This window comes from Drosophila albomicans, chromosome X (genome assembly GCF_009650485.2).
Source record: "Drosophila albomicans strain 15112-1751.03 chromosome X, ASM965048v2, whole genome shotgun sequence".
NCBI lineage: Eukaryota > Metazoa > Arthropoda > Insecta > Diptera > Drosophilidae > Drosophila > Drosophila albomicans.
Genome location: NC_047627.2, coordinates 7,370,869 through 7,392,812, shown reverse-complemented (window position 1 = coordinate 7,392,812; position 21,944 = coordinate 7,370,869). Strand labels below are relative to the sequence as shown.

General features: G+C 38.9%; 3 protein-coding genes across 8 annotated transcripts in view; all 3 read right to left on the bottom strand.

Moving 5' to 3' along the window:
* Positions 1-4,673: 4,673 nt before the first annotated feature.
* Positions 4,674-5,900, bottom strand: LOC117569554 (uncharacterized). Its single transcript, XM_034250772.2, has 2 exons — positions 5,757-5,900; positions 4,674-5,688 (listed from the first exon to the last, which is right to left on the bottom strand). The coding sequence occupies exons 1-2, from the start codon at positions 5,796-5,798 to the stop codon at positions 4,741-4,743; spliced, it is 990 nt and encodes a 329-aa protein (XP_034106663.1). The 5' UTR covers positions 5,799-5,900; the 3' UTR covers positions 4,674-4,740.
* A 282-nt stretch (positions 5,901-6,182) lies between these two features.
* LOC117578196 (ankyrin repeat and LEM domain-containing protein 2 homolog) lies at positions 6,183-13,117 on the bottom strand. Of its 2 annotated transcripts, none has more exons than XM_034263519.2 (9): positions 13,030-13,117; positions 12,541-12,716; positions 10,624-10,803; positions 9,814-10,556; positions 9,588-9,740; positions 7,339-9,012; positions 7,141-7,271; positions 6,951-7,082; positions 6,183-6,881 (listed from the first exon to the last, which is right to left on the bottom strand). In XM_034263519.2, the coding sequence occupies exons 2-9, from the start codon at positions 12,710-12,712 to the stop codon at positions 6,440-6,442; spliced, it is 3,627 nt and encodes a 1,208-aa protein (XP_034119410.1). In that variant the 5' UTR covers positions 12,713-12,716; positions 13,030-13,117; the 3' UTR covers positions 6,183-6,439. The 2 variants fall into 2 exon arrangements, with proteins under 2 accessions (XP_034119410.1, XP_034119409.1); XM_034263518.2 differs by having other exon boundaries at positions 6,184-6,881; positions 12,903-13,064.
* Positions 13,118-13,817: 700 nt separating this feature from the next.
* LOC117578197 (uncharacterized protein DDB_G0271670) overlaps positions 13,818-21,944 on the bottom strand; it is a 33,276-nt gene continuing 25,149 nt past the window's right edge. For 2 of the 5 annotated variants that reach the window (XM_034263520.1, XM_034263521.1), the window contains exons 3-7: positions 18,449-18,537; positions 16,615-17,197; positions 16,020-16,545; positions 15,274-15,453; positions 13,818-15,213 (exon numbers count right to left, since the gene is read on the bottom strand). In XM_034263520.1, coding sequence (XP_034119411.1) covers positions 15,085-15,213; positions 15,274-15,453; positions 16,020-16,545; positions 16,615-17,197; positions 18,449-18,497 — 1,467 coding nt within the window. In that variant the 5' untranslated portion in view covers positions 18,498-18,537 and the 3' untranslated portion in view covers positions 13,818-15,084. The remainder of the gene's footprint in view (positions 15,214-15,273; positions 15,454-16,019; positions 16,546-16,614; positions 17,198-18,448; positions 18,538-21,944) is intronic. The other 3 variants (XM_034263522.2, XM_052008655.1, XM_034263523.1) reach the window with 3 other exon arrangements.

Here is a 21,944-nt window from a genome sequence, read left to right as displayed (position 1 = left end):
TTAAAATATTTTCCACACTTTTAGCCAAACATAATTTTAGTTGTTACCTTAAGTTTGCGATTTATGAATATATGTACATATGTACATTAATAATTTGAAAACTAAATAGAGTTACTCACTTTAAGTTTATTATAATTTGCAATAACTGAGCATTGTTCTGAAGTACTGCAATAAATCGTAAATCAGTATTGCCATGCAATATTAGAACATTCATATACATACATATGTATAAAATGTGTACCTGATCAGCAACTGATCAGACATTTTGTTGGGCTCAGCGTGTGTTGCGTACACAACTGGCATACCTCAGGCCCACTCAGAGCGAACCGCCAATAGGTTCACAAGTTTTGTGTGAACTTCTGACACGACTCACTCTCCTCGCCCCTCGCCGCTTTTCCCTTTGCTCTTCTCACTCTGTTTGGCATCGGCATCGCCACATGCAGCCAGCAAGTGGCTTCAACTGAGGCAAAGACAAAAATGAAGTGGTTTCAAGTTTCAAGTTTGCAGCGCAGCATCGCAGCAGACTGAGAGCGGACAACTGGACAAGAGATCTGGCGATCACGAGCCGACGACGACGCTGCTGACCCTGATTGCGTCCGCCAGATAAGTGCAACAGCAAACAGGCAACAACAAAAAAAAAGCTGAAAAGAAATGAAAGCACAAAGGACTTGAACAACGTTCGCCATCCTCTGTCATATAGAGTTTCAAGCTGGCGCCAGAGCTTAGTGCTCAGTGTTTAGTGGTCGGCAGACTTTGCAGACCGTTATGCAGCCCTCTCTCTCTCAATGTCTCTCTCTCTCTCTTTCTCTCTCTACCTCTGTCTGAGTGAAACAATTGAGCTCCTTTCGATGTGGCAGTATCAAGGCATACAAGCACATAAAGCTGCCTCAATTATCCAGTGCAAGTAATTTGCAATTTCACATCTCGTTCTCATCTGTTGACAGGTGCTGCTGTTGCTGCTGCAACGAGGACTCGGTCTCGGTCTCGGACTTCGACTCCGACTCGGATTCGGTCTCTGTCAAGGATAATCTTTGAGGCGAGTCGTGAGATCGCGACCCACTTAAAACAAAACGAGTAATCGAACTCGTACTCACACTCACATATTGCTGTTGCTATTGTTAAACATACACAGAAAACAAATTCAAGATTTTGGTCTCAGCACTAAGAATTTTGGTCTTAAAAGTGCTTCAAGAACATGAAAATCCTAATATTAGAAAACACATCTTGATTTCAAGAACATTTGATACAAGACCCAAGTTCTTATTAATAAGAAGAAAAATTCTTATAAATTTAAGACAAAAATTCTAATTATAATATAAAAAAAAATTATATAATATTATTTATATTTTATTGTTTTTTATTACCACTTACCTGATTTCCGGAACATTTGATACAATAGCCAAGTTCTCATTAATAAGAAAAAAATCTTATCGAGAAAAATCTTCAAGAATAAAAATCCTAATAAAAAATATAATATATTATTTTATTGTTGTTGTTTTTTTTTGCCGCAAAATACAATTTTTACCATTTTATATAGATATTCAGTTGTATGTTGAACGAACGAAAATTACGAAATTTTATCATCGATTTACTCAGCATTTCAATCCAAAGATCTCCTCTTTAGACAGCAATTTAGAATGGTTTGAGACAGCTCAACTAACTGAGCAAACAAAACACTCAAATAACAACTTTGAAAAACTTTTGATGGATTACTGAATTTGTTTATCCTAAATTTATAATTTTTGGTTTTATTTTGAAAATTTGGCATTTCTAAGACTAATGTTCTTAGTTTTCAGAATTCGTTCTCAAATACGTCAAATTTCAAGAACACAATTTTAAAGACAACTGTATTTTTTCAGTGTACTTACTACATGCATATATGTATTAACATATATGTACATATACATACATACATACATACGTGTATGTGTATACATATATAGTTGCTTTATTTCCTCCAGCACCTTTTGCCTTATTCAATAAACTGCACTTTTTTGTTATCAGCGATCATTTGTCAAAGCGCTGCGTGAGTCTCCGCCTGTTGCACGTTGCACGTTGCCAGTTGCCCCACAAAAGCAACAAGTGTGCGTGCAGATCAGCGTGCTCAACAGATGGATACGTCGTCTTTAACAAAAAATGAAGAATATTCGTAAATCGAAATTGAAATTGAATCAATTGAATTCAATAATCAAAATTGAATGTATAAAATGAATTTAAAAATTAAGAAAATTCAAAAATCGAAATGAAATATATAAAATGCATTGGAAAAAAAAATATATACATATATTTAAAAAAAATATTTATTTATTTAAAAAAATACTTATTAAACTTGAATTGGCACTAAAATAAACGTTGTATTTTTTGCAAAATAAATAAAAATGATGAAATGTTGCTTTTGATTTTGAAATTTCATTTTAGATGCATACAAAATATTATTTTCATGTTATGTTAATTATGATTTTAACTACCAAAATATTGAAGCTCAAAAGTGTCACTAAAAGTATATTTATTTAGCTAAATAAATATGTAATATTAAATATTGTACATAAATTTAAGATACAACTATAGATTTAAAATATGTATTCATATACATTTTAGAGTATAAAAATAATTATAAACCTGAAATGTCTAAAATGAAATTACCATCAAATAAGCACACTCTTATTCGCCTTGAGGACAGCATAAGAAAACCAATGAAATAAATTGAACAGCAACAGAAGACGAATAAGAGCGCATTTCCAATTGCAACAATTTGTTGGATCCACCGCGCTGGTTGACAAAAATCAACGCTTATAAATGCTGCATAAGAAATGCAGAGTGAACTGAGCAACTGAAACCGAATCCAAAGAGCCCTAAGCCAGAAGGAACCGGCCAGGAAACCCGTTGGACCCTCGCAGCACTTCATCGACGAGAACCTTATGAAAACGCTACAAAAACAAGTAAGAAAGCTAGAGTCGAGTGTGCTCAACTGTGAGATACCCGCAGCGACAGCGGCGCGAATAAACCGCGGGGCGAATAAATCGCGAGGCGAATAAATTGCACGGCGAATAAATCGCGAGGCGAATCGCGCGAAAAAATCGCGAGGCGAATAAATCGCAACGGATCCGCAGCGGAAGCGGCGCGAATAAATCGCAGCGGAACCGCAGCGGCTCCATCTCTTATAGTCTCTGAGATCCAGTGTTTTATACGGACTGACGGACAGACAGACAGACGGACATGGCTAGATCGTCTCGGCTATTGACGCTGATTAAGAATATATATACTTTATAAGGTCGGAGATGCCTCATTCTACCTGTTACATACATTTCCTGCCGGCACAAAGTTATAATACCCTTCTACTATGGGTAGCGGGTATGAAAAGGCCGCTTTATGTCCAAACGTGCGTGTGCATGTGTGTGTGTGTGTGTGTGTGTGTATGTGTGTGTGATTAATGGTAATTGCTTTTATGGCTTTTCGCTTTGCTCGCAATTTGTTTTTGTAATTTTACATGTAATCACAGCATTTGTCGCTCTCTGACCAATATTTTGATTATTTCGTATTGTACTCGTATTTTGCTTTTTGTAAAAGCTGATTTTCAAAAATATATAAAAGTATCCAAGACAACTTGTTTAAAAAATATATACGTATTATTATTATTATTAGAATCTTATTATTAATTTGTATTGGATGTAAACTATTAATAAAAACAACACATTAAAAGATTCAAAGATTCAATGTAAACACACTTCTTTAAAAAGCATCTGTCAGATACATTTCATTTATTGATTCACGTATTTAAAAGTATCTATGTACATGTTGCTAAATATGAATGAATTTACACTGAATTAAACTTCTTACAATATTAAACGTTGGTCTTCTTATTGGGTATCTTGCAGATACTTCTCTTTTTGTATTTAATTTGTTTTGAAAAGAAAATATTGTTATTATAAATGTGTATTGTAAATCAGTATGATTCTTATTCCTATACAAATTGATAACAACCGTGTTTTTATACCCGCTACCCATAGGGTAGAAGGGTATTATAACTTTATGCAACAAGCAGAAGAAAGCATCTAAGTTGCTTTGAAAGTCTGGGTTTTTTTTTACTGTATGGTATATTTTAAATGTCGTAGGACATCAATATACCACATATAGCCTTCAGTCATCTCCGACTCTATAAAATATATATATACTTGATTATCTTGACGGCCAAGACGCTATAGCCATGTCTGTCTGTCTCAGAGACTACATGAGATATAAGATCAAGTTTGTTTCACATCTTTTTCACGCCCGCAAATCAACAAAAACCAAATAACAAACGTAATTTTCAAGCTAGAGTGTTGAATTTAGGAACAGACCATAATAACTTTAGTATTTATGATTCCTACGAATTTGGTTGAGATCAGATAAATTTAGAACCTATTTAAGATATTTTCGTATGGGGTAAAAAGCCCACTTACAACGGGTCTTAGTACCGTTGGCTAACAAACTGGTATATTTCGTGCTCTATGGTATATTTAAATGATATTTTGATATATCAATAGTAGTATTACTATTTATTAGTACTATTTTTAAAATGCGGCACTATTTTACTTTTATTCGAAATGGGTAGCGGGTATCTCACAATCGATTCGCCTAAAGCTTTCTTACTGGTTATTCTTTTAATATTATATATTATTTTTAAATTCAAATAATTAAACTGCTTGTAATTCATTTTATTAAAAACCATTGTAAAAGTGGAAATTTATTATGCAAATCGCATTAATGGCATTGGGCAAAGTTAATGCCGTTCTCGATCGACTGTTGCAAGCCCTTCAACGCCTTCTCAAGGCCAGCCTGCTCGTAATCATCGAGTGGCGGCAAACCGTGATTCTTCTCGATGCCGCGCGGACCGAAACTCAAGGGGGTGGCGAAATAGCTGACCTCCGTCACATCCGAATAGACGTAGGCGCATTCGATGGGCGCCTTCCTGCCCTTGAGACCGAGGAGCAGGGCGTTGGCAAAGCGAGCGCTGGCAAATGCCATCGATAGGGTCGCCGAGCCTTTGCCCTCCTTGGCCTTAACCACTTCATCGCCGCCCATTTGTATGCGTTTAACAAGCGCCTCCCGGCACTCCTGGTCGTCATTAAATTTGGGCTTGCATTGCGATATGATGGGCAAAATGGTGTCGCCAGCATGTCCGCCAATCACCGGGACACTCACTTTGCGCGGATCGACGTTCATGAAATCACCAAGGAATGTCTCGGCGCGCACCAAGTCGAGTGTGGTGACGCCAAACAACCGCCGCGGATCGAATAGATCCTCCTTCTTCAGAAATTCAGCGGCCATCGGGACAATGGCATTCACCGGATTGGTGACAATCGCAATCAAGGCATACGATGCATGCTCGGCAATCGCTTTGATTGCACCGCTCACAACGTTCGCATTCACCTCGAACAGCTGTTCACGGGTCATGCCCGGCTTGCGGGCAACGCCGGCGGTGATAATCACAAGATCGGCACACTTGACGGCGTCGTTCATCTGGGATGCACCCGTGTAGGATTTGACATGAACTTTTGTGGCCACGTGCGACAAATCGGCGGCGACGCCAGCCACATTGGCCACATCGTGCAGGACCAATTCGGTGACCAATTTATTGTTCTTCATCAGTAGCGAAAGTGGTTGTCCAATGCCACCGGCAGCTCCAATCACGGTAACCCTAAAGTGTCGCTGTTGTTTGTATACAATTTGATTAACATTATTAATATATATATATAATATATATGAATGGTGATTACCAATTGCTGTTGCATTGTTGACCATAGTTTACCGCAAATCATTTTCAAATATTTACAAATAAAAAATCTAAGCCAAAATTTGAAATAAAAGTGTTTTGTGTGGCAAACTCGAAGCGACAGTCTCGACCTCTGATAAAACCAACCAAATAAATCGATCGACAGTTAACTCGAGACTTGCTTAAATAATTCTGGCAATATTAAATATCAGTATACGCACATTTCCGACTCTTCTCTTCACATTCCACAAATAGTATATGTAATTCCATATTAGCAAAAATGTATGTTTTTTATTTCATTATTTACATCAACTTTGTAATCCTAAATAACTTTCACGCATTTGGATTCATTTTGTTTTTCAACACAACTTTATAATTTAACACAATAAACAATAAAAAAAAACCTAATGAATACCCTTGCATTTTACTCAATTTGGCAAAAATTCATGTTTTGTCATCTTTTTATTTCGTAATTTCAATATAACTTTCAGGCATTCGACAGTTGTGTTGCAATACAATTTCAAAAAATTAATAATTAAAAAAAATATATGTATATAAATAATAAAAAAAAAACAAAAACTAAAACAAGAACTGCTGTTGTTGTTGCTGTTTCAATTTTAGTTGCTTTTTCTGTTTCAGCTTGTGTTTTTTGTGTTTCTGCTTCGGTGCTGCTTTGGATCCCAATCATCAGTCCTTATCATCAAAGAGTGAGTTATTGAAACGGGAATTGATATTGACATATTCGGGCGAATTCATCATTGGCGAATCCTCCTGACGTGTCTCACGGAATTTGCTGAAGAGGCCGCGCACTTTGTTGAGCGGCGTTTGGAATGACTGCGATACCGTTGCCGCAGCCACAGTTGCCAGCGTCGGCATTGGTGAGGGCATCGGCGACGATACAACAACCATTCGCTCCGATTGCGGCGGTGGCGGTGGCGACTGCGATTGCGACACAACGGTCTTTTGCTCCGCCAAGCGAGCGACAACCGCGTTCAACTTTGGCGAGCAAAGCAATCGATTTCGATGCACATTCGAGGTTGAAGTGCCATCGGCGGAAATACTGTAGTTAGGAGGAGTGCCAATAAAAGATGGCTTGTGTGTGCGCTGCACACTTTTCGGTGAGGGGAAGCTGCAAAAAAAAAAGAACCAAAAAAAGTTAAGCAAGAAACATTTTTTATAAACCTCTTCAACTACTTACAGATCCATTTCAGCGGTGGAGAAGCTCTCCATAGCTGTGCGCCAGGCGTATACTAATGGCAGTGCTTCCTTTTCAATCTTCACATGGAAAACGGCGTTCAATACATCTAGATCACGCTTTGTGGGCTCATTGCTGCAAATGCATTGCATTAGTTTCAAACTCACATCGTCACACAATTGATTTGGCTTACCCGAAAATGAAGAGTTCATAACGTGGCTCCAAGTCGCAGGACAATCGAGGCGAACGGCTCTCTGGTGGCGTATAGAATACCTCCTCATCCTCGCTGCTGTCCGCGGCGCCAGCATTGTTGCAACACTCGTACTATTAAGAATAAATGAAAGAGATACTCAGGTAAAAAATTGATATCGAGCAAACACTGTAAACTTACGTAGATCGCAACATCATCAGCGAAAATATCATCGTCATCGCTATGGGAATCGCTGTAGCGATAAGTAGTGAAGTTTCTGTTGCTGTTGCTGCTACTGGTGCTGTTGTTGCTTGTTTTGGCCACTGGATGTACAACTCCGATATTGTTACTCAAACTGACGGCAGCTGCTGTGAGTGTTGCTGCTGTTGTTGTTGTTGTCGTTGCCGACGTCGTCGTTGCATTGGCCATTTCATGGGCCTGAGCACGCAATGATTCGGTGCGTTTGCGTCGACTCGTTTTGCGACTGAGATTCGCGTCCCACAAACAGGCGCAACACTGCTCCAACTGCCAGGCGGCCGAGCACAATTCCTCGGTCTTTAATACGTCGGGCAGCTGCATCGTTGGCGTCGCCTGTTTCAACGTTTGCAACATGCTGGCGCACACACAATGCAAATGCTCGCGCCGATCACCGTTCAGTTGCAGCAATTTGCGCAGCATTTGCAACAGCTGATAATGAAGTGTGGCAGTATCCTCCATAGAGTGGGCAATGTAGCTGGCAACGAGATGTGCGATGCGTGAATGCACCTTGGTAAAGTCAACGCTAATGAAACGTGCATCATCTTTGAAGCTCACAATTAGCGATTTCAGTCTTTTCAGCTCGGAGAGCAGAGTATCATTGATTGACACCATGTTGCTGATGTTGTTGATCAGCGTTTTTGTGATGCGTTTGGCAAACACTTGCAGTGATTTCTCCACACACGTGTACGGTGTCATTACTTGGGTAATTACACCAGTCCCACTGCCAGTGTCGTTGCTGCGACTGGCGACGCTGCTGTATCCAGTTTTATTGCGATCCGTAATGAAGTCTAAGCAATTCTGCATCTGTGACATATTCCATAACTGATCCGATTTCTCCAATTGTGCCGCCAAATAACTCTCCAGACGTGTCAGACCAGCGGGCGACGCAATGTCAATGAACGTGTCCAGAAAATCCCAATATTCACGCCACTCCATCTGCTCTTGGCGCGCCAATTGACGACCGACCACCTCGAGGCCCTTCTCAATGTCCGAGTTCTTAATGTGACGCTCACGGAAACTATCATTCAGATTCGAGACATTAAGACTGAAATTAGAGCCGCCGCAGCCGCCATCCATTGATTCATCTGCCCGCAACGATGAATTATTTCCGCAGCGATATTCCAATAGCAAATCGCTTCGCACTTGCCGCATTGGCGTTGACATGTTATAGAGTTGCTTCGGTTTCATCGCTGCCGTTTTGCCACTTGGCGTCCCCTTGTACGCACAATCATTGTTATTGTTGTTCTCAATGTTGTCCTCTGTCTCATCCTGTATTTGTGTCTGCGATGATGTATCCACTTCCAACTGCTGTTGCTTACGATTGCCATTTGTTTCACAGTTTAATGATTTATTTGGCGTCGTTGGGCTAAATAGAACGCGACGACCTATCGAGAGTTGGTCGGAGCTCCGGTTGAACAGCGATTTGTTTGGCGTCTTCATTGGCGAGATATATGGCGATCCGGCCAACGGTGATATCACATTGCTGCCAAGACGTGGCGGCGTCTTCCAGCGACGATAGAAATTAAATGCTTGATCACGTGACATTGGGCCAGCCATAGCGCAGATTTGAAGATCCACATTGAGGCGATCGCTCTCCTCCGTCTTATACTGCAGTGGCTGTGTTCAAAAAGTAACCAAATGGATTAGACTTAATGTGTGAATATTCCACGTTATAAAGCAAATTTTAACCAAATTTATGTTGCAATATTTCTCTTGACGAATAAGCTAGTAATATTTAGGAATCTATAATATATAGTTTGTCTTTCGAATGTGTATGCAAAACATGTTCGAAAGCTACAGATAGATCTTTCATGTGCAATGTAATACTCAACTTAAAATGTACTTAACTTGCATACAAATTTTGCCTTATTGTTCAAAGGTTGAAAGGGTGAATATTAAATAGCATATTTAAGCCGTTTGTTATCTTGAATGTGCAGTAGTTCCCTATCTTTTATAATTGCTAATCATTTGCTGTGCTGTTCAATCCGACGAACATAGTTAAATAGCGTCGACTAAATATACCATTTGGACTCGCGAGATACGCACATTTCGCTTTCGACAAACATCGACACTTCATTCAAAAGTGAAACACTAATAAACACTAAAATCATATGCCATATCTACGTAACTACTCTACTATGTATATTCGCCATTTCTAATTCGATAATTTGGTGAATTAAATGCTCATTTACCGGCGGGTCGTGCGGTGTAAAGGGCTGTCCAATAAACGGTGGCACAGTGTTGAGCATTGTACGCAACACTGGCACAAAATGCGGATCGGACAGCAGCAAATCCAGTTTTTTGTACGTCAACGTCGTGGCATTCTGTGCACGTTGACAAATTATCTAAAGAGAAGGAAGCATATAACATATTTATAAAATAAACAACGCTCAGAAATCTCTCTCTCTCAGTACTTACTTCTTTGGGATACTTGCCCTCGGTGTTCTTTAGCGACTTGCACTGTCGATACATAATAAGTACTTCGGCAACACTAGCGTGACCATTTTTCGAAGCAAAATGCAACGGTGTCTCACCGCGTCCCTTGTCCGGCATATTAAGATAATAATCGAGCAGATTTTCATTGAGAGCAGCGCACATGTCGCCGCTGCTCTTTTTCCCCGCATACAATTGGGTAAACTCTCGATCCGAGATGGTTTTCAAAATGAATTCAGCGATGCTGGCCTGATTGCATTGGGCGCAAATGTGCATGGCATTGTAGCGAAAGCCCTCCTTCAGACTGGTTGGCGTATCGCCGCTGCTAATCAGATAGCGTGGATTATCCCAAACGATACGTTTCACGCGCTCCAAGTTTCCGGCCTCAATCTGTTTGCGAAATTCGACAAGTTCCTGTTTCGTAGGCGCTCGAAACGGTTGTCGCTCTGCATTCAATGAGCTAATGCTGCTGCTGCTGCTGTTATTGCTGCTGCTGATAACGTTGTTGCTGCTGATGCTGCTGCCACCGCTGGTGCTTGTGATGATGTTGTTGCTGTTGCTGCTAGAGCTGCTGCTGCTAATGATGTTGTTGCTGCCGTTGTTGCTCATTGGACTGCTACTACTGCAATTTGTAGGTGACGAGGAGAAGAGCGGACTATCGCTGCCGCTGTATGATGTCTTATAGCTGTTACTGCTACCCGACGATGTTGTTGGCATTTGCACAGGCTCTATAACACGTTTGGATACAACTGATTAATGCAAATATACTTGACAAAATGATGGCACACTACTCACTGCTGGTTGGTTTGGCTTTGCCGTAACGCTTAAGCGACTCGATGCTCTCAAAGCCAAATTGTACGTAGCTCTCGGCCTGTTCACGGTTGGGAAATTCGCGCAGACGTGCCTCCTTGTAGTGGCGGAGCATATCCAGTGCCTTGGACTTTTCCGTGAATATCAACCAGAGCGGTGAGTCGGCTACAATTGATGAAAAGGATATATTATTTCGATATTATTCCAACTTGCAAGACAAAGTGAAATGAAATGAATGAGACAAGGCAAACAGTGTGTCTGGTTGGTTTTGCTTTGCTTTGCTTTGCTGTGTTGTTTTTTTGTTTTTTTTGCAGTCACAGTCACGCCATCTGTGCGAATGGGGCAAACGAAAGAGATAGAAAGACAGGGACAGAAGCAGATAGAGAGAGTGAAAGAGAGAGCGTAAGAAAAGTGTTAAGCAAAACAAACGACGAACACACAACGAACTTCTATGAACTATATAGAGACAATACAGCAGCCAACAATTTGAACTGAAAGATATATACATGTTATAACACATATAAATACTATACGTCCCATACTAAATACTAAATATATATTTACGGCATCAATAATGCTGCGTATGACGCAGTTATTGGCACATCGCCGGACATCGGCGAACAACGCGGTGACCACAACAACAAGAGAAACGAAGAGAAGAGTAATGTATCTTTTTAATACATAAGTAGCTGCAGCTATTATTGCGCCCTCTCTTGGATTTCCTTGGGCTGTGTGATTGTGCCATAAAACCAACTGTGGACTCTGTGCAGAGTCGACGGATTGCTCAGTTTTCTGTCTGCTCAGTGGCCGCAATAGACGTTGTCTAGGCTGGCTAAAAGTTATTCTTTGCCGCTTGTGATTTAAATATGGAATCGGCGCGTTTCTCTATTTTTTTTTTGCCCTTCCTTGATTTAGGGAAATTGTGAAACTTCGTCACGCTCGCTACAATTATTTTCTATGTATATCTCTACAGTGGGCGGCATAATGAATTTGTCGTTTTAATTTCGTCTCCAAGTGCACTAAAAATATTACTTAAACACTTTTATGATGCCATTGTGAGTCACAAAACGTCTTCGCAATAATTATACGCATTGTTTTCATGCAAAAACTGGAAATAACAACAGTTTGTTTATGCCCAAGTTATACACAAAATATTTGTTCTAACCCAACAGTAGTGCATAATGGGGTAGTACATAAAATACCATGTAAGTCTTGAGGTAATTTAACATACACAAATGCAACTAAGAGAACAGCCTTCACTTCTGTGCTGGACTATTTGTTTGCATTTTTAACGTTGTGGTTCCCACTGTATATTTATGGAATGACGCTCCACGAAAATACACTTTTTATATGTTGTACACTCGTTATAATAAGACACTCAATATTTAAGCACATCACAGATAGATCACCCTGTATGTTTACATTCCCATGGTAAACAAAAATGGTTTTTTGTTCGCCAGCTTTTGCCGGTTTAACCAGCAACGATGACAGGTCAAGGATCTGATTATGATTGCGATTGCATACATACAAATATTTACATACACATAAATGTTTATATATACATGTGTATGTATATTCTCAATCACGTTGCAATGCCAGCTTGCTTCTTCAATCACCTTGATCCACACCTCAATTCAGCTTCCAAAAAAGGTCAACAAAAATAATGAGCGGATGCCAAATGGACAATTTTAACAAAGTCGGAATTGCATTCAATGCAAGTTGATCAAAAAAAAAGAGAAGGAAGAGGAATGCAAACAAAAATGGCGACTCCGAAGCGCAACAAATGAAGCGAAACAACGGATAAAACACACAACAAAAAACCGCGCGCGTTTTATTATTAATTACATGGGTTCATGAAATTAATAGGTTATGTGAGGAAGTTGGGGGGAAGAGAATACTCACGGGGATAGTCAGGATCCTCGTACATGCTTTCGTTTAGCTGGTTGGTGCCATTTGGTGTAGTTGTTGTGGGCAAAATCTTAATGTTTTCCGCTGCAATGGATCCCGCACATTGTGCTGTGGTACCTTCGAAGCCCGCATTGGATGGCGGTATATAGACGCCAAAGAACGACATTGCTCTGCACAATAAAACATAAATGTTTGTACATTAACTTTAATTCTTTAACAAGAAAGAAAAACAATCAAGAATGTTTTGAACACTGTAAAACAAAATGTCGCACTGCATGTCGACGCAAAGTAGTTGGCGGCGACGGCGACGACGCCATTTGCTGGTTTACATGTTTTCAACGCTCGCTGTTGCTTACCTGTTTATGGCAGAAAACACAAACTACTTTTCTATTGTTTCGATACAATTTGACATTCAAACTGAATTTTTTTGACAAGTTATACACACGATATTTACGATTTATGCAAGTGCACTAAAATTCGTACCTGCCTCCTTATTTGCTTTATTTGCTGTTCGAATACAATGCATACGATGCAGCAAAACACTGCATGACCGTACTAACAATGCCAAAATATACCGAATCGCCAAGCAAAATATACCAGAAATAGTCGCACCTCCCGAATGAATCGATAACCAGCATCAAGAAATATAATTTTGAACAATTTGAATTTGAAAATATAGAATACCAGCGATATCTATCATTTAATCGTTTAAAATGTATATTAATATATTTTAAAATGCAAATGCGAGAATTTTGCGTTACTAAATATACTAGAATGCCTAAGTGGATGTAAAGCCGCTGTTATCCACAGAAGTTGCTCAATTGGTTATGTAAAAATTCAAAAATGTTCACTGTTAAAAAATGTCCGTTAATATGCAAATTTTAGCATTCTACGCAGTACGCAGTTGGCAGCATTTAAAACGTTTTTGGTGTTAGCCGCCTCAAATACTTACTAACGGAATATTCATGCTTCAAGTTTCAGATAAAACTAATTTTACTTTATATTTGCCAAGTGCCCAATATAAGCACAAATATGCAATGTGCTTGTTCATTAGAAAATCCGCAGAATTATATTCATATGAATTTTGGGATAATTTAAAAGCAAACAGTCTTGGGTATGATTTGTTTAAAACGTTCGTTTATATTTACCACTATAAACGCTGAATAGTATTTGGAGATCATGCAATGTTAGGCAAAACAGTTTAGTTGTGTCTTAACAATTTCGATGGTCATAATTGACAAAGACTTTGTGTGGCAGTTAAACAGTTAATATATCTTGTGTGAATTTTTTGTAATTTGTAGTATGTTTGATTTATTTGTAATACAATAATTTCATATAAAGTTGCACTATATGCTAAACTGGAAGGAATGATTGCGTTTAATTGTTGGACAGACACAAATCTAAACTGTATACATAAATATTACATATATTATGGTAGTCATTGATCGATCATCGTGTGGGGAAACAATATACATATGTACATACATACGTATTGTATTGTTGAACGAAACTAATTTCGAAAATACTTAACATTTCAAATAAAAAACTGCATAAATAGTAAGAATATATAAATAAGAGTAAGTGTAAGTAAATTAGGCTAAAGATAATTAAGTGTAGAATTATATTGTAGTATTTATCGATAGTATAACAGAATTTGCAATAAGGAATGCTAAGTATACACACATGCACACATACATACAGAACATATGCATGCATATGTATGTATATCAAAATTAAAATCTGGTTTGACCTTCGATGAATCGGTGTATCGCTATCGGTAATCGTAATCCCAGTTGCCTTCCACTACTGTTCTTTGTTGTTGTTGTTGTTGTTGTTGTTGTTGTGTGATGGTAGTGTTGATAATGGACAGCAGGCAATATGAGTGTCAACAGTGTTTTAAAACTAGCAAATAACATTGCGCACTTACAAATTATACACATACTAAACATAATTTTGGTAGTTTGGCTTAAGTCTAGGTTTTGCTCCTCTGTTGTTGAGCTGCACGAATGCCTATTAATTAGTAAATACATACACTACAGGACCTTCAAATCCTGCTACTCATCATCCCTCTTCATCATCTTCTTGTCACTTAAATGATTATTAGCTACGCGCATAGTGGCGCCTACTTAATGATTATGATGTGTTTGTTTGTGTGCTCCACGTCTGTTGGTTTTCCAGTTAGAATATGAGGATTGGGAAGGGGCGAACAAGCGATAGTGGGGAAGCAAATGTATGGGATGAAGAAAATAGAAAACAATCCAATTACAGTCGCCAGTATGCTCGACTGTTTAGATATCCGGTACTCAATACACAGCAATATTTCCAAAACTACAAATCAAATTTGGCAACTCTAGTGCTTATAGACACTGCAAGATCAGCTGTATTTTTTGTTTTTGTTTTTTTAAGAGTTGTCATACTCTCTTTTGTTGATTGTCACAAAAAAAAAAATGTCACCTAACCGTGAGTACCGGATATTTGGATAAAATAAAATAACAAAATAATATTAATCGAAACCTTGCACAACAGACGCTAGAAAAATTAAAGCTTTGTATGTTTGACAGTGTCTGTCCAGTAGTTTTGTATTGTCATTGCCTCCAGTGAGTTGAGAAACGAATCGTTGTCCAGGCTATACATCTCATCCGAGTTATCCTGCAATTGCAAAAGAGACTTTTTAGCCTTAAAAGATCAACCAAAAAGTTGCAAAATGTGCCGAGGCGAGAAACTTACACTTACACGCATCGTACTATCATCGATGTAGACGCTCGAATCTGGTTCGCTGAGCGCCTGCGGTTTGTTTAGGTAACGTCGCCGATACAGCACAATGCCAATGGTGCCCACTGTGCAGCAGATGCCAAAGACCGTAAAGCAAATGGCCGAAATAGCGCCGGCATCCAGAAAATATGTACGCTAAAATTGAGAAAAACAAATTTGAAATCGATAAATTAAATTTGCATTTAAGTGCATTGCATATAATTGCACAATTCGGATTATTGCATAATTTTTGCATCAATTTTCAGTTATACATAGCTGTATTTTTTGTATTGTATTATACACAGGAATTATTTTTAATGAAAAGTTGCAGTTAAACGCACAACATCCCTAAAGTAAAACCATTTATCATATTGTGTATCGAAAGTTGCAGTTAAATGCAAAACATCCCTAAAGTATAACCTTTTATCTTATTGTTTATCAAAAGTTACAGTTAAATGCACAACATCCCTAATATATATATATATAACAATTTATATTGTTTGCCAAAAGTTGCAGTTAAACGCACAACAGCTTTTAAGTGGAAACATTTATCATATTATTTATGAAAAGATGCAGCTAAACGCGCAACTGATATTAAGTTTTACGATAGGCAGAACAGATCTATAATATAAGCCATTAATCAGAACATTATTTAATAAAAAAAAACAATATTTTAATTGCACATTACAAATAATTGTTCAAGATGTTTTTATGTAACTCACTTGAATGGCCAGCGCTTCGGATGAAATGTTGCCCTCGTCGGGATTGTAGCCATTTATGCTGGGCGTGGACGAGGCGGAGCGTGTGAGCAGACTTTTTGTGTCGCTGGAGAAATTAATGTAGCGATTGATGTGCTTATATTCGGCCGACAACACCTTCGATTTGCGTGATCGGTGCTCGCTCTCAGCGCGACGTAATTCATCCTCCTTGTTGGCATTCTCCAGCGTAAACGGCGCCTTCTGCAGCTCATCCGACAGCCATTCGGTATTGATTTTGGGCGTCGATGGAGTGGCAGCCAACTGACTCTGTGCCGTGCTATTTGCCGGCGCACTTACTGTCGATGATGATGTGGACAACAATGATGTGGTCGTTGTCGTTGACGTTGACGGCATCGTTGTAGTTCTTCTGGTTGTTGATCTCGTCAATGTTGAGGCCAATGTTGTTGTGGTTGCTGTTAGGATGGTGCTGAGTTGCAGTTTCGCTGGTCTCGTGTAATTGCATGAACTGCAGCTGCTGTTTGTGTTTGTACTGCGGAAAAAAGACAAAGCAATTGAAATGACTCTCCGACTGCTGATCGTTTTTGAGTTGCTTGCTCACCTTGTGCTACGACTGAAATTCGTATAGTTGTTCAGCTGCTCTGCGTGTGAAATTGCAGCGACTTCTGCTCCTCCTCCTCCTCCTTCACCTTCTGTTGGCAGCGCTGCAAAATCTGCCGAACGTTTGAACTCAAACTGATTGTGTTGCAGCATCAGTGGCTCCTCCTTTTCCACGTCTCCTTCGTCGGCCACCTCCACATCAATCTCCTCGACTTCGTCACCATTGATGTCATCGATCGCCAACGCATCATCATCATCATTGTCAACATTTAAGGGCGCTTCCTGTCCCTCCTCCTTCTCCGGCTCCTTCTCCTCCGTCTCCTCGATTGGTGTGTAGCTTGTTGTCGTTGTGGACGTCGTTGGCGTCGCTGTTGTCTTGATCGTCAAGTCCATGATGTTCCGCTGCGTAGCCGCTGTCCAGCTTTGGCTCGCCGTCGTCTGATACAGCTTCGTTGTTGTTGTCGCTGGCTGTCGACGATCGTTTGTCAATTCCATGCGTTGCTCCTGCGGCGTTGTTGATTCTAGGCTAATGTCCTGACTGGGATATGTATGCACATGAGGAATGCCATTGGGCAGAAGTTGCACTGTTCAATTAAAAAAGAAGACGACAAGGGTTAAGGATAACAGTGTTAATGTCAGTCAAGTCAAGAAATAAATTAGGAATTTCTTTAGTCAGGATGTCAGGAATGCTGTCAGGAAGTCAGACAGTTAGTCAATCAATTAATTAGTCTGAAAGTCAGTTGGAGAGTTCAACAGTCAGAAAGAAAGATAATCAGTCAGGTAGTTTAAAAGTGAATCAAGAAAGGGAGTTAGTCCGTTAGGCAGACTCTAAAGCAAACAGTTAGGAATTCCAATAGTAAGATGTCTGCAACTCAGCCAAAATGTCAGTGAATCAATTAATTAGTCAGCAAGTCAATTAAGGAATTGAGCAGTCCGTCAGAAAGGGAGTTAGTCAGTTAGTAAAACGGGCAAGCAGTTGGGAGTTAGTGAGAATATCCGCAGCTCAACCAGAAAGTCTATGTTGGGAATTCCTTTAGTCAGGACGTAGTGAAGTCAGACAGAAAGTTAATCACACAGGAGTACAGTCAGGAAGATAGACAATCAGTTAATATTTCCTTTAGTCAGACTCACAGGAGTGCAGTCAGGCACTCAATAGGGAAGTTTGACAATCAGGCGGTCAGTAAGGAGAGGATTTATTCAGTTAAACTAACATGTAAATGGTTAGGGATTCCTTTGGTCAGAACTAAGTTAATTCCGACAGAAAGTTAATCACACAGAAGTAGAGTCAGGTAGTCAGTCAATCGAATACTTAGTTAATAAGTCAGTCAGAAAGAAAGTTTGTCAGTCAGGCAGTCAATACACCAGTCAAGCAGCTGGAAATTCCTTTCGTCAGACTCACAGGAGTGCAGTCAGGCAGTCAATAGGGAAGTTGGACAATCAGGCAGTCAGTAAGGAGAGGATTTAGTCAGTTAAGCTAACAGGTAAATGGTTGGGGATTCCTTTAGCCAGGACGTAGTGAATTCAGACAAAAAGTAAGTCACACAGGAGTACGGTCAGGAAGACAGGCAGTCAGTAAGGTAGTCAGACAATCGATTGCTTACTAAATAAGTCAGTCAGATAGGAAGTTAGTCAGTTAGTAAGTCAGGCAATCAACACACCAGTCAAGCAGTTAAGAATTCCTTTCAGTTCGACTCACAAGAGTGGAGTCAGGAAGTCAGTAAGTTAGTAACTCCCTCAATTAATTAGCTACTCAAGCAGATAATGCATCAAATCAGTTAGTCAGGCAGGAAGTTAGTTCGTCAATCGCACACAGTAAAGAATGTAAACTCGCTTACCACTCAGACAGGTTATCCAGAACCAATGGGACCACCAGTAGAAAGTCATGATGCTGCACGTCCTGTGATTTTGGTCCGACTAAACGGCGCTGCAACGACAAGATGCGAGGAAAGGAAGTGTCAGTACTTAATTGTGTGTAGCGTAACAAAAGGCGATCGCAACAAAATTACCAGAAAATAAAGAAATAAAACAACAAACATATACATAAATATTGCTCATCCGACGTGTGACTCAGCGGCATGGCAAACGCGTCAAGAGCAGAGCAGATCGCGAGCGTCGCTTGCCGCTTGATGCTTGCGATGAAGTCATTTCAAGTCAAGTCATTGAACAGCGCTTTACATTTCTGTGCGCTGTCGAAACCAAACAAAACAAAACACGTTTCGTGGCCCATCCACAAAGTGCAGCCCAGTGACCAGGCTCAAAACATAAAATAAAAAAATAAAAAAACAAACAGGCATTGCCAATTTTGGGCAGCCGAATTAAGTTCGCATTGAAGGTCGTCGACTTGCCAACAATAATAAAAAGTTTCCTTTTAGCTGCTCAGCTTATTTATAGCATCCGTTCTTCGAGAGAAATACAAAAACCACATAAAAAAAAAAGAAACCAGTATATAACATTCACAATACTATCAGCATTCCACCCACGCTTAGACGCCCACGATGCCAGCCAGCAGCTGACCACGCCCACTTCGAACAGACGCCTCTTTATCTTAATAGTCGCTATAGTATATAGTTGTAGTTGCTGTGCCCAAAATTAGCATGCCATCTTTTTTCCATTCCAGAACTCGCAATCATTTCGCGTTCTTTCGTTCGTTCGTTACGCTTTTGCATTTGCGTCTTCGGGTATAGACTGATAATACCCTGTACTTTACTTAAAATTCTTATTACTCCCATTCTACATTCGTCTGCATCATTTGTAATTTTAATGCCTCATTCCTCATCTACCAAAACAATCAGTCAAAATTTCATTATAAACACAAGAATACCCATTTTGCTTTGCTGATTATCATACAAATAGAGCTGCACTAACTATTCCAAAAATTGCATTTCATTAGCATGAATAGTTTAGTAACAATTAACAAATTTTTGACATATATTTTATTTAAACATATTTCGGTAAAGTTTAAAGACATATATTTTTGTTTTAAAAGTGATGACTTTGATTTTTTGTCTAGGGTAGCGTCTCGTCGATCACTCGCCGCTAACACGTTCCTGCCGGCTTGTGCTCTAATTTGTCGCGAGTAGTTTGTGTGCTTGTGCCAAAAACTGTGTACTCTCATTTATTTGGGTTAATGTCTATACAAGTAGCGACCAGGCCCTAAATTTCTGCCTGATAAGATACGAATCGAATCGAACGTATGTGTGTGTGTGTTATTTATGTGCACACTTCATTGTCTGTGTGAGTTTGAGTTTGTATTGATATGACACTCTGACCCAGATCGACCTCAATTGAGCTGGGGACAACACTCGATTACATACTACACTACATATGTATATACAATATTATTAAGCGTTTGAGGCCTTTGACGTCATTAGCACAGAGGTTGGCAGCAGGGCTTGAACGTGTTACGTATACGCCACGCGGAACATTAAGCATTAAGCATTATATGAATGACACTTTATGCATAGCACGAGGCGTTAAAGGTCAGCTTAGTTATTGTTGCTGTCATCAACATTAAATTCTACAACGCACAAATTGAAACAATGCCGTCAAGAATAATAAAACAATTGTTGCCCAAATTGTGAAGTATAAACAAACAAGCAAACCATAACAGCAGCAACAGCAACAACAGCAACAACAAAGGCAACTCAGCGTAACGAATGACACCAAACGAAGCATTGCTTATTTTCGACTCCGGTAACAACTGTGTTATGTTGGGCTAAAAAGCGACGAATCCGACGCAAAGGTGAAGCGCGAAAACCGGAACGGCGCATGAGCAACGCCCTCTAGAAGAAGAAGACTCCACACCCACAGCTATGCTAGATATAGTCATATATAGCCACACTATATGTAGTTGCGACTTATGTAAATTTAATGCGTTTCTTTGTTATCCATTATCATTGCTGGCATCTACATCTGTGAACATCTATGTAACAAGACAGACATCACATATTGCCGCAATCCTGCATCAAAGAGTTCTCATCAAAATCAACAAAACAACAACAAAAACAAAAAAACAAAAAGAATATCTTAAGACATTGAATAATTATAAGAACTTCCAAACTAAACTATTATAATACTACAAAAACGAGTAAGAAAGCTACAGTCAAGTATGCTCGACTATGAGATACCCGCTATCCATTGTAAATAAAAGCAAAAGCAAATTAATGAATAGTAAAATTTCTAAAACATACCAAAGGCTATAATTGGTATATGGATATAGTACTACATTCAAAATATACTATAGAGTACAAAATATACCAGATTGTCAGCAAAGACTGTAGATTGTAGTAGACGAAGAATTTCTTAAATAACTTTAGGCAGATGCTATCATTGGTATATTGATATAGTACTATATTCCAATATATATACTAAAATATACCGAATTTATATACCACAAAATACTAAAAATATACCAAATGGTATAATTGGTATATTGATATACATATATACTACATTCGAAATATACCATAGAGTACAAAATATACCAGATTGTCAGCAAAGACAAGATTGTAGTAGACGAAGAATTCAGAAGTATTTCTTTAATAAGTTCAGGCAGATGCTGATCAAGAATATATATGTACATGTGTATGTGTATGTATGAGATTCGGAGATATCTCCTTCTGCTTGTTACATACATTTCCTGGAGGGACACAGCTATAATACCCTTCTACTCTATGTATAGCGGATATCAAATTATAAACTGATTAACAATTTTACCAGTTAGAAAACATTTTTTTCTCTTCAATTATAACTGAACACTACAAATTTAGAAACGATATTACATAATTAGCTTAATAATTATTTTGAATAATATGTAAACCAATTTCGCATTAGTTAGTGAAATATTTCCTGGTTTAATGTAGGATTTTTTTAATATTGTTTGTTTGCATATTCGTTCACATTCCAATGACATTTTAATTCACAGTTAAGTGTAAAGTACTTGAGTTTAAATGCTGTTTGCGTAAATTGTGATAAAAAAACGCGTAATTAATTGAACACAACACAAATTTAAGCAGGGCAGCGACATTTGTTGGCTGCAAATGAATTGAGCAATTCATCATTATTTTGTGTGTTAATAGTATTAATAATCAATCAATTAAGTAATCAAAATAAACGCGTATAACAAATAAAATTGTATATGCTATATTTTGTGCTAAATTTCACGATTTCATTTGCTTTAAAAGAGAATGCAAATAAATAATAATATCTAGATAGCCAATGGCATTTGCGGTTGCCACAAAAGTGGGCCTCACAATGTGGCAGCGAAAAATGGACTCAAGGCTGGCTGGCCACACGGGTCACTTGACAAAGTCCAGTCCAGAAGCCATTTCA

What these genes read in the sequence shown, in the direction of transcription:
- LOC117569554 (XM_034250772.2), bottom strand. Translation starts at nt 5,798, where the DNA reads ATGATTTGCGGTAAACTATGGTCAACAATGCAACAGCAATTG. An exon ending in CAACAATGCAACAGCAATTG is followed by an intron (nt 5,689 to 5,756) that starts GTAATCACCATT and finishes TACAAACAACAG; the next exon opens with CGACACTTTAGGGTTACCGT.
- LOC117578196 (XM_034263519.2), bottom strand. Translation starts at nt 12,712, where the DNA reads ATGTCGTTCTTTGGCGTCTATATACCGCCATCCAATGCGGGCTTCGAA. An exon ending in CAAAGCCAAACCAACCAGCA is followed by an intron (nt 10,557 to 10,623) that starts GTGAGTAGTGTG and finishes AACGTGTTATAG; the next exon opens with AGCCTGTGCAAATGCCAACA. An exon ending in TTACACCGCACGACCCGCCG is followed by an intron (nt 9,013 to 9,587) that starts GTAAATGAGCAT and finishes TTTTGAACACAG; the next exon opens with CCACTGCAGTATAAGACGGA.